The sequence below is a fragment of the Sciurus carolinensis genome, chromosome 17 (genome assembly GCF_902686445.1).
Source record: "Sciurus carolinensis chromosome 17, mSciCar1.2, whole genome shotgun sequence".
NCBI lineage: Eukaryota > Metazoa > Chordata > Mammalia > Rodentia > Sciuridae > Sciurus > Sciurus carolinensis.
This window is the reverse complement of record NC_062229.1, coordinates 7,691,003-7,707,570: the sequence shown is the minus strand read 5'-3', so window position 1 is coordinate 7,707,570 and position 16,568 is coordinate 7,691,003. Positions and strand designations below refer to the sequence as shown.

The window sequence follows — 16,568 nt, the reverse complement described above, 5'->3', positions numbered from 1 at the left end:
ATCAGTCACTTCAGAGCTAATGTACACCCCAGAACCTGTCCCATAGTACAAGGAACAACCAATAGGTGAGACCCACAAGTGGAAAAGGCTTTCTACTTTCCTTCTGATGAGGGTATTTTCAAGACAGAGGAGACAATGCAAAGTAAGAGAAGATGATTCCAGAGAGAGGACCAGCAGCAAATATATCCATCACCAAATATACCAGCAGGTTATTGATGAGGGTATCAGAACAGGCCACTTTGATGATCTGAGCAGTTCACAGAAGAAGTGGGGGATCTCTGGGCTTGTGCAGAAGGACAGACGCAGCGCCATCAGAGTGTGGAGGAGGGCATCCACTGTACTGAGGAGCATAGAGATCAGAACTAACAGGATGCACAGTCGGGGATTCATGATGACTGTGTACCTCAGGGGTAACAAATGGCCACATAACGTCATAGGCATCACTGCAAGGAGGCATTTCTAAACCGCCAAAAATGAAGACAAAGCAGACCTGGAGAGGCAGGCTGTGTATTGGAGCTTTGAACACCTGTTAGGATGTTGACCAGCATCTTTGGAATTGTAGTTGAACTGAAACAGATGTCCATTAAAGGACAGATTAGAGAGGAAGAAATACATGGGCATGTGGAGAATGGGAGTCAGAGCTGATGGCCAGGATGATGAGCAGGTTTCCCAGGATAGTGACCAAGTACATGGTCCGGAACAGGCTGAACATGAGGGGCTGCAGTGCTGGGTCATCTGTCAGTCCCAGGAGAAGGAATCTGAAACCACTGTTTGGTTTCTTCTTTCCATGATGTTAGGTATCTCACATACATTGGGTGAAGAGGAAATGTTCAGTCAATGCAGTACAGCTGTTGGATAACCACACCTGAGGACTTCTTATGAATTCCAAACTTGAGAACTGTAAGAAAATAAGTTTCTGTTGTGATACCACCTAATTTACGGTACTTGATTATGGCAGCTCTACCATCAAAGACACTCACAAAGTCCCCTCTGAAACATGCCTTCAAGTATTCAAATAAATTTCAGAACATTTTATAACCAGTATCATTATAGCACAAAAATGTTTAAGACCAACAGAATGGTAACTTCATGATTGTAGGTACAAATGTATGGGAATGTGTCCAGAGGATTACAGATAGCTGATAGGAAAGTCATGGGTTAATTGTTTCCCTCTCCCTTTTTACTTATTTCCCTCATTGCTTCTCAGGATGAAATTCTAGTAACATCCTTGCCCTCAAGTACAAAACATTTGCTGAGGGACTCTGTTACCTGGTTGACTTCAAGAGGAATGACTTCAACATCTCACCTGGATATTGAAGATGGAAGGACTGGTCCTCAGGAAATGCAGAGAGGCTAGTGAGGCAGCAGACCCCTCTTCATGAGGAATCATCTCTGGGAAGAGGCCCCGGTGTGTGTCCTGACTGATGTGAGCTGCTGAGTGAGCGGTTCACAGGATGACTCCTATATTGTCTGTTTCCCAGGGGCTCAATTTCCACAGCTCCTCATTAGACCAGTTGCTTGACTGTCATTCAGATCCCAGGAGTGTATGACTTTAAGATGAAAGGCATAGAAAAGAGTAATTCAGGATGCTCAGTCCCTGACCTTGGAGACCACATGTGCACAATTTGGTTATCCACATCCTTTATGTTCATCTCCATTTTATGGTCATGGCACTCCATGCATCTCACCAAATTCCATTATTCCTTTTAAATTATAAACAAAGGAATCAATATAATTACTATCATCAGAAATACTGATTCCTACTATAGATATGAAAATATGCCTTCTATATGTAGAGATAAAGAATGCAATTGCTAATATCAACTAAGATATGGTGAAAATACACACAAGTATCTTGTCCTGTATCACACTGATGTACACTGAATAGTATTTTGTTGTTGTTGTTTGCACAAAAGACTAATCAGTTTGTTTGATCAGTGTTGACTGCAAAAATATAGAGAGAACCATAACCCCCAGGTTAGAATTTCATAACTACTTTTTTCAATATTGGTACAATAGTCTCAGTAATATTCTTTAGAAATGGAGATTCTGAGTAGAAATCATGATTCTTCATTTTAATACAGTAGATAATTCATTCCCAAAGCCATAAAAAAGGTGGTAAAATTCAGACACGTCCACGTGTTCAGCATGTTTGGTCAGAATTCACCATCACATAGTAGGTAGAAATGGTGCTCAACCAATGTTATTGTTCATTTTAAATCTTTGTAAGTAGAGGGTGTCAGCAACTCCTCTGCTTTCAACACATTTTACACCATGTTAACTCATTCTGTAGGATTAAGTAATTGTCAGGAATTTGAAATTGTCAATATTTGAGGTTCATGCCAAAATGACATTGTGATGTCTTCTCACCACCTTAAACCAAATTCATTTTTTAAAATTTCCTTTAACCTATTGTGAATTGAGTTGCTATAAACATTGATGTGACTGTTCACTGTATAATGCGGATGTTAGGTCCTTTATGTATAAAACCAAGGAGTGGACAACTGGGTCATATGTTGGCTCCATTCCAAGTGTTTCGTTCGTTCTTTCTTTCTTTTCTTTTTGCTTTCCTTTCTTTCTTTCTTCTTTCTTCTTTCTTCTTTCTTTCTTTCTTTCTTTCTTTCTTTCTTCTTTCTTCTTTCTTTCTTTCTTCTTTCTTTCTTCTTTCTTCTTTTCTTTCTTTCTTTCTTCTTTCTTTCTTTCTTTCTTTCTTTCTTTCTTCTTTTTTTTTGTTCTTTCTTTATTTCTATCTTTCTTTTTAATTTGCTCTTTTAAATTTTCTCCCTTTTTGTATTTTTACAGAATACACTTTGATTCTTTGTACACAAATGGGGTACAAATTTTTGTTTCTATGGTTGTACACTATGTAGATTCACACCATTTGTGTAATCATACAGTTACTTAGGGTAATGATGTCGATCTCCTTCCACCCTCTTTCATGCCCCTGCCCTCTCTCCCTTCTCATTTTCTTCTACATAACCCACTCGATGCCCTTCAACAGATGAATGCAAAAAGAAAATGTGGTACATATATACAATAGAATATACTAAGTCTTAAAGAAGAATGAACTTATGACATTTTATGGTAAATGGATGGAACTGGAGACTATCACACTAAGTGAAATAAGCCAATCCCAGAAAACCAAAGGTCAAATAATCTGTCTGAATATGGATGCTAGCACATGGATGAATATGTGGTAGCATATGGATGTTAGCATGTGGATGCTAACACACAATGCAGGAATGGGATGAGAATAGATAAGTGGATTAGACAAAGGGGACTGGAAGGGCATGGGAATAGGAAAGACAAAAGAATTAATTGAACATAACTTTCCTATGTTTGTATATGAATACCTGACCAGTGAAACTCCATATCATGTACAACCACAAGAATGGGATCCTAATTAGAATAAGTTATATTCTATGTGTATATAATATGTCAAGAAATACTCTACTGTCATGGAAATCTAAAAAGAACAAATTTTAGAAGAAAGAAAAATAAATAAATAAAATTCCCCTTCATCTCCCTATTCCTGTTCTCTTTCCTCCCTTTCACTCTTCTTCTGTTCTTACAGGTTTTTAACTAAAGCATCATAGATACATAATAAAGAGGAATTTGTAGATGTACACAGGAGAGTTTGGTAGGTTAGTTCAACTTTTCCATTGTTACAACATTCCTCCTCCCTCTCCCTCAAACCCCTTTCTCTCTGCACTCATCTCTCTTCTATAAACCCATCCACTTGTTTTTTTTTTTTTTTTGCAGTGCTGGGGATTGAACCCAGGACCTTGTACATGTGAGTCAAGTACTCTACTATCTGAGTTATATCCCCAGGCCCTAACTTCATTCACTTTTTAAAAGAGAAATAAAAGGTATATAGAAAGTCATCAATGGGATAAAAATAAGATGAAATTCTCTATCAACCACAAGAGTACATGAAAAATAAGGTAAAATGCTTCTGCTTCCCAAAACAATGCTAACATGATATATTGAGAAGGATTAAGCAAAAGTCCTCTTTGAATTTATCTCCATAACCAAGAATGTTCTTTCTTCTTCTTTTCCTTTTAAAATTTTTTTTAATTCATTTTATTTACTTATTTATTTTTATTGTAAACAAATGGGATACATGTTGTTTCTCTGTTTATACATGGAGTAAAGGCATACCATTTGTGTAATCATAAATTTACATAGGGTAATGGTGTATGATTCATTCTGTTATTTTTCCCTTCCCCCCACCCCTTCCACCCCTCTTTTCCCTCTATACAGTCCTTCCTCCATTCTTGCCCCCCTCCCTAACCCTAACTCTAACCCTAACACTAACCCCTCCCACCCCCCATTATGTGTCATCATCCACTTCTCAGCGAGATCATTCATCCTTCGGTTTTCTGAGATTGGCTTACCTCACTTAGCATGATATTCTCCAATTTCATCCATTTGCCTGCAAATGCCATAATTTTATCATTCTTTATGTCTGAGTAATATTCCATTGTACATATATATATATATATATATATACCACATTTTCTTTATCCATTCATCAATTGAAGGGCATCTAGGTTGGTTCCACAGTCTGGATATTGTGCATTGAGCAGCTATGAACATTGATGTGGCTGTATCTCTGTAGTATGCTGATTTTAAGTCCTTTGGGTATAGGCCAAGGAATGGGATAGCTGAGTCAAATGGTGGTTCCATTCCATTTTTCTGAGGAATTTCCACACTGCTTTCCAGAGTGGCTGCACTAATTTGCAGCCCCACCAGCAATGTATGTGTACCTTTTTCCCCATATCCTCACCAACACCTATTGTTGCTTGTATTCTCGATGATCGCCATTCTAATTGGGGTGAGATGGAATCTTAGGGTGGTTTTGATTTGCATTTCTCTTATTACTAGAGATGTTGAACATTTTTCCATATGTTTGTTGATTGCTTGTAGATCTTCTTCTGTGAAGTGTCTGTTCATTTCCTTAGCCCATTTGTCGATTGGGTTACTTGCATTCTTGGTGTAGAGTTTTTTGAGTTCTTTACAAATTCTGGAGATTAGTGCTGTATCTGAAGTAAGATTGGTAAAGATTTTCTTCCACTTTGTAGGCTCTTTCTTCACATTGCTGATAGTTTCCTTTGCTGAGAGAAAGCTTTTTAGTTTGAATCTATCCCAGTTATTAATTCTTGCTTTATTTCTTGTGCTATGGGAGTCCTGTTGAGGAAGTCTGGTGCTAAGTCGACATGTTGAAGATCTGGACCTACTTTTTTTTCTATAATCTGCAGGGTCTCTGGTATGAATGTGAGGTCCTTAATCCATTTTGAGTTTAGTTTCGTGCATGGTGAGAGATATGGGTTTAGTTTCTTTCTGTTGCATATGGATTTCCAATTCTCCCAGAACCATTTGTTGAAGAGGCTATCTTTTCTCCATTGCATATTTTTGGCCCCTTTGTCTAGTATGAGAAAATTGTATTTATTTGGGTTTGTGTCTGTGTCCTCTATTCTGTACCATTGATCTACCTTTCTATTCTGGTACCAATACCAGGCCATTTTTGTTACTATTGCTTTGTAGTAGAGTTGAAGATCTGGTATTGCTATACCCACTGCTTTGCTCTTTCTGCTAAGGATTGCTTTAGCTATTCTGGGTTTCTTATTCTTCCAGATGAATTTCATAATTGCTTGCTCTAGTTCTGTAAGGTACGTCATTGGGATTTTAATTGGAATTGCATTGAATCTGTATAGCACTTTTGGTAGTATGGCCATTTTGACAATATTAATTCTTCCTATCCAAGAACATGGGAGATCTTTCCATCTTCTAAGGTTTTCCTTAATTTCTTTTTTAGTGTTCTGCAGTTCTCATTGTAGAGGTCTTTCACCTATTTTGTGAAACTTTGATTCCCAAATATTTTATTTTTTTCAAGGCTATTGTGAATTGGGTAGTTTTCCTAACTTCTCTTTCTGAAGATTCATCACTTATGTATAAAAATGCATTGGATTTATGAGCATTGATCTTGTAACCTGCTACTTTCCTGAATTCACTTATGAGTTCTAAACGTTTTCTGGTGGAATTTCCTCGTTCCTCTAAGTATATAATCATATCATCAGCAAATAGGGATAGTTTGAGTTCTTCCTTTCCTATTCATATCCCTTTAATTTCTTTGGTCTGTCTAATTGCTCTGGCTAGAGTTTCAAGGACGATATTGAATAGAAGTGGTGAAAGAGGGCATCCCTGCCTTGTTCCAGATTTTAGGGGGAATGCTTTCAGTTTTTCACCATTTAGAATGATGTGCTTCCTTCTTCTTTCCAGAGTCCTAGAGGACATTGGTTGCCAAGGAAAGGTGTAGAGCTTTGTTTTTCACAAGTGTTCATTCGTTTATTTGTGTTTGAAAGACATATATGTGTACATATTTATGAAGAAGAGAATGTAGTTCCGATTCCTGGGTCCACTGGGTGAAGATCAAGTGAGGGTCAATAGCACATCCATCTCTTCCAAGTTTTACAATTTTGTTGTGGTGATGACATTCAAATTTCTCTATGTCATGATATGCAATGCATTTCTGTTCACTATGTTTACAGAACACCAAGGATTATTACTTTTCTCCAAAATAACTTTGTAGCCATTATTGGGACACCCCTCAGTTCCCTTCCATACTGTAACTTTCTAATATCTCTTTTTCTTGTTATACTCCTTGTCTTAAATTCACATTTGGAAATGATCCTTATGAAAATTTTGAATGAAGACAAATTATTCCTTTTGAGCAAGATGAAATATTTGATGATTTTTATGGTATTTTAATTTAAATGCAGCCACAATTTGTTTCACACTTTGCATATAGAATTTCACCTGTTAGAATATCAACTCTGAGTAACCTTGCTTTTAGTGAAGACCCAGAAACAAAGCAATCTGAAATTATTTTTTCATTTACCAATTCATAAAAACACAATTAATAAACCGAAATATGTGTTACCCTGTGGAAATACAGAAGCCAAGAGTACTTGAAGTTATATAGAGCGATGTTTTGTACCTTAATTTTTTGAATTAATCAGATGTCTCTTCTAACAAACATTTATGAAGATTAATCCCATTACGTTAAATATAACTTACTCATTTTTAATTGTTAAGTATGGATTATTCATAAAAACTGAGCTTACTCAACATTTTAATCCACATTTTCTCAGCCAAATAAAAATCCTAAAACAACGGACGTTGTGATTTAAATATTTTATAGCTCTCAAATTTTGCACAAACCAGAACTCATCAGTGTGAGGTTTCATAACAGCAAAAATAGACATATAACAGGGGGACTGGGAGAGCCAAACCAATCCATGTTTCAAGAATTTGTCTAGAATATAATGGATCCCCACCCAAAATGCCTTTCTCTTAAGAGGAGCATTTTTTCTTCCTGAGGCAAGTTCCTTCCTCCTAAAAAAAAGTCTTGGTTAAGATAACAGGATCCTTCTTCCCAGGGTCCCTTTGGCCCAGCTGGCCTTAGTCACATTTGGTACACCTCCAGCAGGGCAGGCTTTGTTCCCTTTTCCTGGGAGGCCCTTGCAAAAGAATTTGTTGCTGGTTGGGTGAGAATGTGATGCCTTTAATTTAAACAACCAATTTCATCCCAGAAGAAGGACTGGATAATCTGGCATATACAAAAAACAAACAACAACAACAGAGAGGGCTGTCACGAAAGCACAGAGGGACAAGAACTCAGATTTCAGCCTCTGGTGCCGTTTCCAGGCACAGCATCTGCATCTATCGGAACCACCTGGGACTCTTGAGGAGCTGACTTCCTGGGAGTGATACTGCCATTTACCGGTGACAAGTTCTGCTCCCTCTAGTGTTGAAGTCTGAACACTAGAGAAGCACGCCAGGGCAAGCATATTAAGCAGGTTTTATTTAAAGGTAATAATATAGACTTCTCCCAGGAGGGAGAAGGGGGCCATGGCTGATGTTCTAAAGTCCCCAGAAGTGAGTGCACCCAACATCTTTTATAGGTTAAGGTCTCTTGGTTCTCCAGTTCTCTCTCCCCTTATCTTTCCTTCCTGCCTTCATGACTGGGCCTGGTTTTGCAGGTGAGATGTAAAAAGTGAGAAGCAGATGGGGCAGGGGGAAGGCCAAGGTGATTCAGGCAGATAAGGGCCCAGGGGGCATTAATTAGCATCTGCTTGCCTACAGTCCCTGACAAGGGCAGGTAAATTTGGTAATCAATGGGCTCTGCAGGTCCTTGACATTCCACTCTCCCAGGGGCAGTCTCCAACTTCCAGAGGCAGAGGGCTTTCATGACCTCCATTTCCTGAATTTGACCAGATCCCTTATTTCTACACTAACTGCCTGAACCCAGTTCTGACTTCATTCTCCCTTTTTGCTTTAGGAACTCCTTACTGCTCTAAGGAAAGGGAATGACGACCACTCTGGCTGCTTCGGAGCTGGAAGAGGGCAACGAGGGGCAAGCAGTTTGGAGTTCCCTTTTAAAAATTGGGTCAATTGAGTGGTCCAAGATAGAAGTTTGGTTGGGGAAGAGCAGGTTGTAAAGTCATCTGGGGGTGGTTGCTTCTATGAGAGAAGAACAAAAAGACATGAGTACTGAAATGAGATTAGTACAGGGTAAATGTTGCAGAATCTGGAACATGCCAATGAATATTGTGAAGATGACAGAAGTCAATCTCTCACCAGGAGTTGGAAAAACTGAAAATTTTTTCCCATAAAAGACCTAACAAAGGCTGGAGAGGACAAGGCCTTTATATGGGAACTTTAACATTGTCCAGGTTATCAGGAATGTAAACACAACATTTAACTTTTAATGTCATTGATGTCCCCAGAAAATATAGTTAAGCTACTAATGTCATCTACTTTTTGTAATATATCCCTTTATTAATATAACCTGTGTTAGTACTTAGGGCTCTGTTCTGTTACTTAGGGCTAGATAATCATACTAGCAAACAGATTATGCCTACCTGTGTCTGTAGGCCTTAAACTGACTATAAACTTCTGACTCTGGCAGTTTCTCTTGATAGTTATCAGGCACATTTGCCCAAGAATCTCATTTGTAACTTTTAGTCTTTATTCTAGTGGGCTAACACAAGTGTACATCTTAAGTTGTATTTAACTATTATTTTTTTTAAATGCCCAAGAATGGCTATATTTTGGTTTTAACTGTTTTGCTAGTTGTCTAAGATCAAGCTGGTCAAATTAACCTGTTCCTGTCTGTTAAAGGGTCAGCCGAGTTCCCACAGGGGTCACTTTTAGAGAACTTGGGAAGAGCACCTTCTTAGCTCCACCACTGTCATTTGTTAGGCAGGGTCTCCTCGATGAGGTGGCTTCCCTTGGAAGCATCAAGGGATGTGTCCCTTTTTCCATGACTCTCCTCTGCAGCAGGTGCACTGATTGACTTTTCATCCTCCACTGGTCTCATCAATCTTGATCAGGAGTTTGTGTGACCCACACAGAGTTGCAAAGCTCCTTAGAGAAGTCCTCTTGTTCCCTGGATTCAGGTTGACTGAGGACAAGATCAAAATACCGGCCTATCTTGGCCTCTGTATTTAATCTCAATTTCTAAGTTTGATCTTAACCATCCAGCAAGCCAGTCTCACCAGTCATAAAGTAAAAGTACTGGGATCTAACTTCAATGTCTTTAACTTTACATTTATTTTTTATTTAACTGGAGTCTGTATTAGTACTGTAAGTTACCATCTGTTCTATAGGTGATGGCTTGGCTTATTATCATAAATTACCTAGGTTGTGTGTTCTTGAAGCAGCTACTTCTGCAAAACAGTAACAGATAACAGTTTTACAAAATGAAATTACAAAGAGTAAAATATATATTTAGTTTGTATAATAGCTCTCTTAAATTTTGGCTGAGCTATACATTTATCCCCTGTTTTTGATCACAGTAATTTTACAACAAAAACCAATCTTTTGAGTATAACTTTAAAGAAGCTGGAGTTTGGCTTATTTTGTAGCCACTCTAACATGCAGTAAGGTGGGAGGCAGAGCCTTATCTCAGGTAAGACGTGGCTATTTACAAATCTTAAGTGAAGTATTCAAATTCTGATGCTGATATTTGCTTCTTTCTTAATTATCATTTTAAGAAGTTTACATATATTGATTCCTGAGTCTATATGAACATTAGTTAACACAATTTAACATTATACCTAAAACATGAATTAAAGAAAGACTGAGAGTTTTTAATTTTCCTTTTGTGTGGCAAAGTGGCAGAATGCTTTTTTGTTTCATTATATTAACATTTTGTTGTTAAATCAGGCTCTCATTAACTTTTAGAAATACATTTACATTTAAAATATTTTATCTCAGTGTAAAAAGTAACAAATTTTACATATACCCTATTGATAACAGGTCCTATAATAGATATTAAATGACAGAAATAAATCCCCAATAAAATTTACTCTTTATGAGTTTAAAATTACCATTACAGATAAGTATAGTTTGGAGAATAGCAGCTTGATAAATTTCCTGCTTTAAAAACTTGTATACCTGGAAAATATGAACACATTTAATATACAAAGAGTGACCATTTTACAATTACCTTGACACTTTTATATTACCAAATTTAGTTTTTTTTAAAGAAAAATTTAGACTCTGTAACATAGTACAATATTCTAACAGTTAATTAACCATAATTGTATAAACCCCAATTTTTAAGACTATTTGTTCTAAAGAATAAAACTTAATAGACACAAAGTTAAGAGTAAATTAGTGTTTCTAAGAAATCCTTGTCATTTTAACATATAGATTAAACTTTGGTTTATATCAGTACAGTAGTATTTGACCTTAGGAAAAACCTTAAATAGCTTTAACTGATTGTCTCACATACATATAACCAACTTAGTTACATGCAAACTTGTTGAAATTTGCCCTTTACTTACATAGACTTTCTTAGCACTTACTTAGATGCTCATGTATTTCATTACATAAACACTTTCTTCCCCAGATTTTGTTCTTCACTAAATATATTTCCATATCTAGAACCATTTATTTTCTCTTTCCTGTGTTGACCCCTTTTTGTTCACATTCTGAAACAACTCTTAAGAAATTACTGAACTTAGATAAATTACTCCATTTTAATAGATTAAATATTTTGTTATTTATAGTACCATAGTTGAAACGCAGTTGAAACATTTGGAACCCTTTGTATATAGAATCGTATCTGTTAGGACATAACTCTTAGTAACCTTGCTTTTAGTTTAGTGATGACACAAAGCAATTTTAAACCCTTTTTATTTACCAACCTATGAAAACACCAATAATGTTTTTTACCCCATGGAATTTAAGGAGTTAAGAGTACTCGATGTTATATAACGATTAGCATTTTAACTTTGTAATTTAATCAGATGTCCCTACAAACACATTTGAGTAATCTCATACATGGTAACTCTAATTCACTTATTTTTTTAAAAACTAAGATATCAGACAAGTGTCCTGAACAGTATTTGCCATCTCTTTCCTGTTGAAGAAAAGTCCTAGAAACAATTGATATTAGACTTTTTATTAACATCAACATTTTATTAGTTTGACTACCTAGAGATTTGTGAATTATTTTTAAAGATGTTTTACTTTTATTAGTTCATCCAATTTAAATTTAACCTTTATAAATCACATGAATTAAAAGTATCTGGATCCATTTTTTTAATTTTAATTTTAGAAGTGCTCAATTTTCATACAGACAGAACATGACGTCAGATAGCACGACATACAAATAACACAAAATCAAAGACCTTGTAACTTTACAGGTGACTCTCCATTGCAATGTAAAAGATGTTTAAAAACTCTAGTTGAATAAAAAATAGAACTGATCAAAAAAGTCATGAGCTCAAAAAAAATATAGAATTCAAAAAAAAAAAAAAAGAGTCCTGGAAAAATGATACGGCCGTTAATTAGTAAAGTACCATAAAATTTACTTTTGCTGGAGTTCAGGTAAGACTCTTTTTACTTTTCTTGTCTTGGGTTTGAGACTGGTCTCCTCCTGAGCCTTTAGGCTTCCTCTATTTACATTTCAATGTAAGCCTTAACTGAGATCTGGAAGGAGCTAACAGGTTTTAGCAGAAACGGAAATCTCTGAATTTTGTTAAGTCCTTAGCTAGTGTTTGTCTGGACAGGTGAGGGCCATCTCTAGATCCTGAGGCAACACTGTCTAGGTTAGTTGAGATACATTATCTGGTTCCTCAAAGGCAAACAGAAATTGCTATTCAGAGTGTACTGTATACGAAAAGCCATCTTTTAAATCTAACTTAGTAAAACAAGTAGCATCTGGAATTTCAGATAACAGAGTAAGAACTACAGGGTGGGGTAATTACTGCTTAATTATTCTAAGGTTTTGGACTAGGCACTTTGCTTTCTACCTCCTAAAATGGGTGAATTGCATGGGCTGTTGCAAGGCATTAAAAGTTTCTATCAATTTGAATGATCTTTAATAAGCCCCCTTTTTTTTGTCTTTATGCTCCCTTTTCTTTCTTTTTGATCTCTATTAAAAATGGAAGATGCAAGCTGGAGAAGATCTGATCAGGCCCTCATGCCAATTGTTGTAATTTCCTCTAAATGTTTGGGGCTGGCTGAATGATAAATTTATACTTTAAAAGTAGGTGGCCCTCTATGGATTCAGGATTCAGGGTGGTGTGTTTTCTTATTACCTTCCTAAGTCTCTCCATGAAAATAGCAGGACTTTCCTGAAGGCCTCATAATAGATTTTTAGGCATCCTACTCATTATTGGAATCCTGGTTAGGATGGTTTCTGGGAACTGCCAGTGCTCTAGATGGCTAATAGCATAATTTTCCAGGTGAAGTAAGTTTTGAAACATCTCAATATTTATTAGGATCCTCCAAAATCCTCCCTAAATTTATTTTTGTCTATCTTAAGTTGGGAGGGTCCCTTGATTTTCCTCCTTTAGTAGGTGATTCCTCAAGGCTTTCTCCTCTCACGGTACAGATTATTGATGTCAAGCATGGTAATATATGAAAGTCACTGTTCTTGATCATTTGCAGTTTAGCAGTATGCAGGCTAGTGGTGAACCTGGCAATACTGTTGAGAGAGAAGCTCCCTTCTGATTTAGAAGTATTAGGGACATTTCCCTAAATGAGATTTCTTACAGTCCAGAAAAACCTGTCTCTCACTACCTGGCTTTGCCAAAGTTATTTCTGGCCTTCTTAGGCAAAGTGTTAGGGTCCTAGTTTGCACTGTGCTACAGACCCTGGGAGGATTCAGACTTAAGGGCCTTACTTCTTTCCTCCCTGCCACTATAAACTCCTAACTATGAAGAAAACGATGTCAAAAGTAAAAAGTGTGCCTTTTGCCTATCTTTTTGCCCTGTAGACTAAAGGAATCTCCTGAGGGTGAGGGGACATCTCTTGGTTCTTAGTCCTAGGTTGATTTTAAATGCCTCCCTCTTGCAGCTTAAAGAGAACACAGTAAGCACATTTAAGCACAGGAACAGTAATGGGGAGACTCTAGATAGACTATGCGAACAAAGGAAACATGGGCATTTTCATGCTAATCATCCCAGGTCTTAATCCTACAGTTTGAATTCCTAGTGTCTGACCAGCAAGGGAAGGAGAGCATCCAGGAGGAAGTGGATGTGCAGGAGTGTTGTGCAGCCCATATGGAGGCAAAGGTAATTGGCGCTTTCCCTCAGTGCCATTCATCTACCAACCACCCTGGTTAATCCTTAGGGTGGTAGGGAGGGGAATTCTGGAGAAGGAACTTTTGGGGTCCACCTGAGAGTAGCCTGGGACAGAGAACCCTGCAGTTGTTCCAACCCTTCCTCCACCTCCATGCATCCTGGGTAGATCAGGACTAGGGACACTGTGTACTGACAGCAATTGTGCTCCAGGCCTGGACAGAAAAGTAGGAAACGGCTTTGGCACAGTCCAACATGCCTGGTCTGCACAGAGCAGGTGCTTGGAAACTGCCTGGGCCAGGAACCTCTCACCTGAGTCTTGAAGAATGGTGGTTGCGTTTAAGTAGCCAACAGGTGCCCATTTTACCCTCCAAAAATACAGAGACAGAAAGATGCACCTCAAACAGATGTGGGTGCGTGGAGAGAGAAGTTCACTTACCTAGGCACAAATCTCAGTGGGACCTCCAAATCTGACACTGTCGTTTAACGGTGACCAGTTTTTTCCTTCTAATGTTGAAGACTGAACACTAGAGAAGCATGCCAAGACAAGCATATTAAGCAGGTTTTATTTAAAGATAATAAAACAGACCTCTCCCAGGAGGGAGAAGGGGGCCATGGCTGATGTTCTAAAGTCCCCAGAAGTGAGTGCACCCTACATCTTTTATAGGTTAAGGTCGCTTTTGTTCTCCAGTTCTCTCCCCCCTTATCTTTCCTTCCTGCCTACATGACTAGGCCTGGTTTTGCAGGTGAGATGTAAAAAGTGAGAAGCAGATGGGGCAGGGGGAAGGCCAAGGTGATTCAGGCAGGTAAGGGCCCAGGGGGCATTAATTAGCATCTGCTTGCCTATATCCCTGACAAGGGCAGGTAAATTTGGTAATCAATGGGCTCTGCAGGTCCTTGATTTTCCACTCTCCCAGGGGCAGTCTCCAACTTCCAGAGGCAGATGACTTTCATGACCTCCATTTCCTGGATTTGACCAAATCCCCTATTTCTACACTAAGTACCTGTCCCCAATTCTGGCTTCAGAGGAGGTCACCCCATGCAGGGCTCAGTGAAGCCAGCCCCAAAACTTGAAACTGCACACTTAGTTCTGAAGTCACTGTAATGAACAAGGATTCTCTTTACTGACTTGCTGCACTAGAATTAGATTTTTCTTTCCTTGGAGAACTGAGGGCATCTTCACAGATAAAATTCCCAATATTTCCAAATTATCTGAAGTCTCTCAGATAATCTAATTGTGTAAATTTTATGATTAATGAGACTGTGCATGCTGGGTGGTAATTTGACCGAATAAGGACACAGCTTTCCAGGAACACCCTCACTTCCCTGGTTAATTGATGATGAAAATTCAGTCTCTGTGCCTCACAGAAAGCCCTCCTGTGGGAGGGGCATGTGTGCCCTTATGTGGAATCAGGATGAAGAGAGTCTCTGAGCAAAATCATGGAAACAGGGACAGACCTTAACAGATCAGAGAGGCTTTCTTTATTCACCCGGGAATGGCAAGTTTCCAGGAAACTGGTCTGATTTTATAGGGTTTAGTGAGAGTTCATCAGAGCAAAATATTCAGTGTGACTTCATCATCAGAGACTGAATTATAGCAGAATGTGTCAATTGGGCAGTCAGGAAAACGGTTGCACAAGAGGAAATTGTCAAAGTTCAGAGGTCACTGTCCTCCTTTCTCCCTGGGGGTTGTTGTTTCCACATCCTTCAGTATCCTTGTCCTGAACTTGACTCTCTAAGAGTACACCACATCACAGTCTGCTAAAGCTAGGAAGGCTCCTTCAGTTTCTACTTCTCTGAAACCCAAACAAAGAAAACTTTAAAGAACTTAAATTATATGTCAACTATCTCAAGTTGAATAAAAGTAATACTCAGGCTTCACGCTAATTTAAAATGCACATGGCCATTATTTTGTCTCATTCTTTAAGAAAAATGTAGTGATGGAAAAATAAGGTATTCTGGTGAACCAGGAGTCCTGTCGCTGTGACTCAACAGATGTGGAAGCCCAAATCCAAATCAAATCATACATGCTACAGGAGAAGATCTCCTTCCTATGAGCTTCCTCAAGGCCTCCTTCATGTCCCTGTTCCTCAGGCTGTAGATAAAGGGGTTGAGCATTTGTGGGACCACAGTGTACATCACTGAAGCCACAGCAGAATTCCTGGGGGAGTCAGTCACTGCAGAGTTAATGTACACCCCAAATCCTGTCCCGTAGAACAAGGAAACAACGGACAGGTGAGACCCACAGGTGGAAAAGACTTTATGCTTCCCTTCTGATGAGGGCATTCTCAAGACAGAGGACATTATGTGAGAATAAGAGAAAATGATCCCAGAGATGGCAGCAACAGCAAGCAGACCAATCACCAAATATACCAGGATGTTGTTGACAAGGGTGTCAGAACAGGCCAGTTTGAAGACCTGAGCAAGTTCACAGAAGAATTGGGGGATCTCCAGGTCTGTGCAGAAGGACAGGTGCAGTACCATCAGAGTGTGGAGGAGGGCATGCACAACACTAATGAGCAGGGAGAGTAGAACCAGGAGGATGCAGAAGATGGGGTTCATGATGACCATGTACCTCAGGGGGTGACAAATGGCCACATAGCAGTCATAGGCCATTGCTGCAAGAAGACAATTTTCTAAACCACCAAAAATCAAGACAGAACAGACCTGGGAGAGGCAGCCTGTGTAGGTGATGCTCTGATCCTGTGCTTGGATGTTGGCCAGCATCTTGGGGATGGTGGTTGTGCTAAAACAGATGTCAGTGAAGGACAGGTTGGAGAGGAAGAAGTACATGGGGGTGTGGAGGTGGGGGTCAGAGCTGATGACCAAGATGATGAGCAGGTTCCCAAGCACTGTGACCAGGTACATGGACAGGAACAGGCTGAAGATGAGGGGCTGCAGTGCTGGGTCCTCTGTCAGTCCCAACAGGAGGAATTCTGAAACAGCTGTGTGGTTTCTAGTTGCCAT

At 38.7% G+C, this 16,568-nt stretch overlaps 1 protein-coding gene across 1 annotated transcript; it reads right to left on the bottom strand.

The window, feature by feature from the left end:
• Window positions 1-15,617: 15,617 nt before the first annotated feature.
• On the bottom strand, window positions 15,618-16,568 carry LOC124967928 (olfactory receptor 7G2-like). The gene has a single exon (XM_047530360.1). It carries the CDS (start codon window positions 16,566-16,568, stop codon window positions 15,618-15,620), a length of 951 nt encoding a protein of 316 aa, XP_047386316.1.

Coding starts and splice junctions, on each gene's coding strand:
- LOC124967928 (XM_047530360.1), bottom strand. CDS start 16,568: ATGGCAACTAGAAACCACACAGCTGTTTCAGAATTCCTCCTGTTGGGA.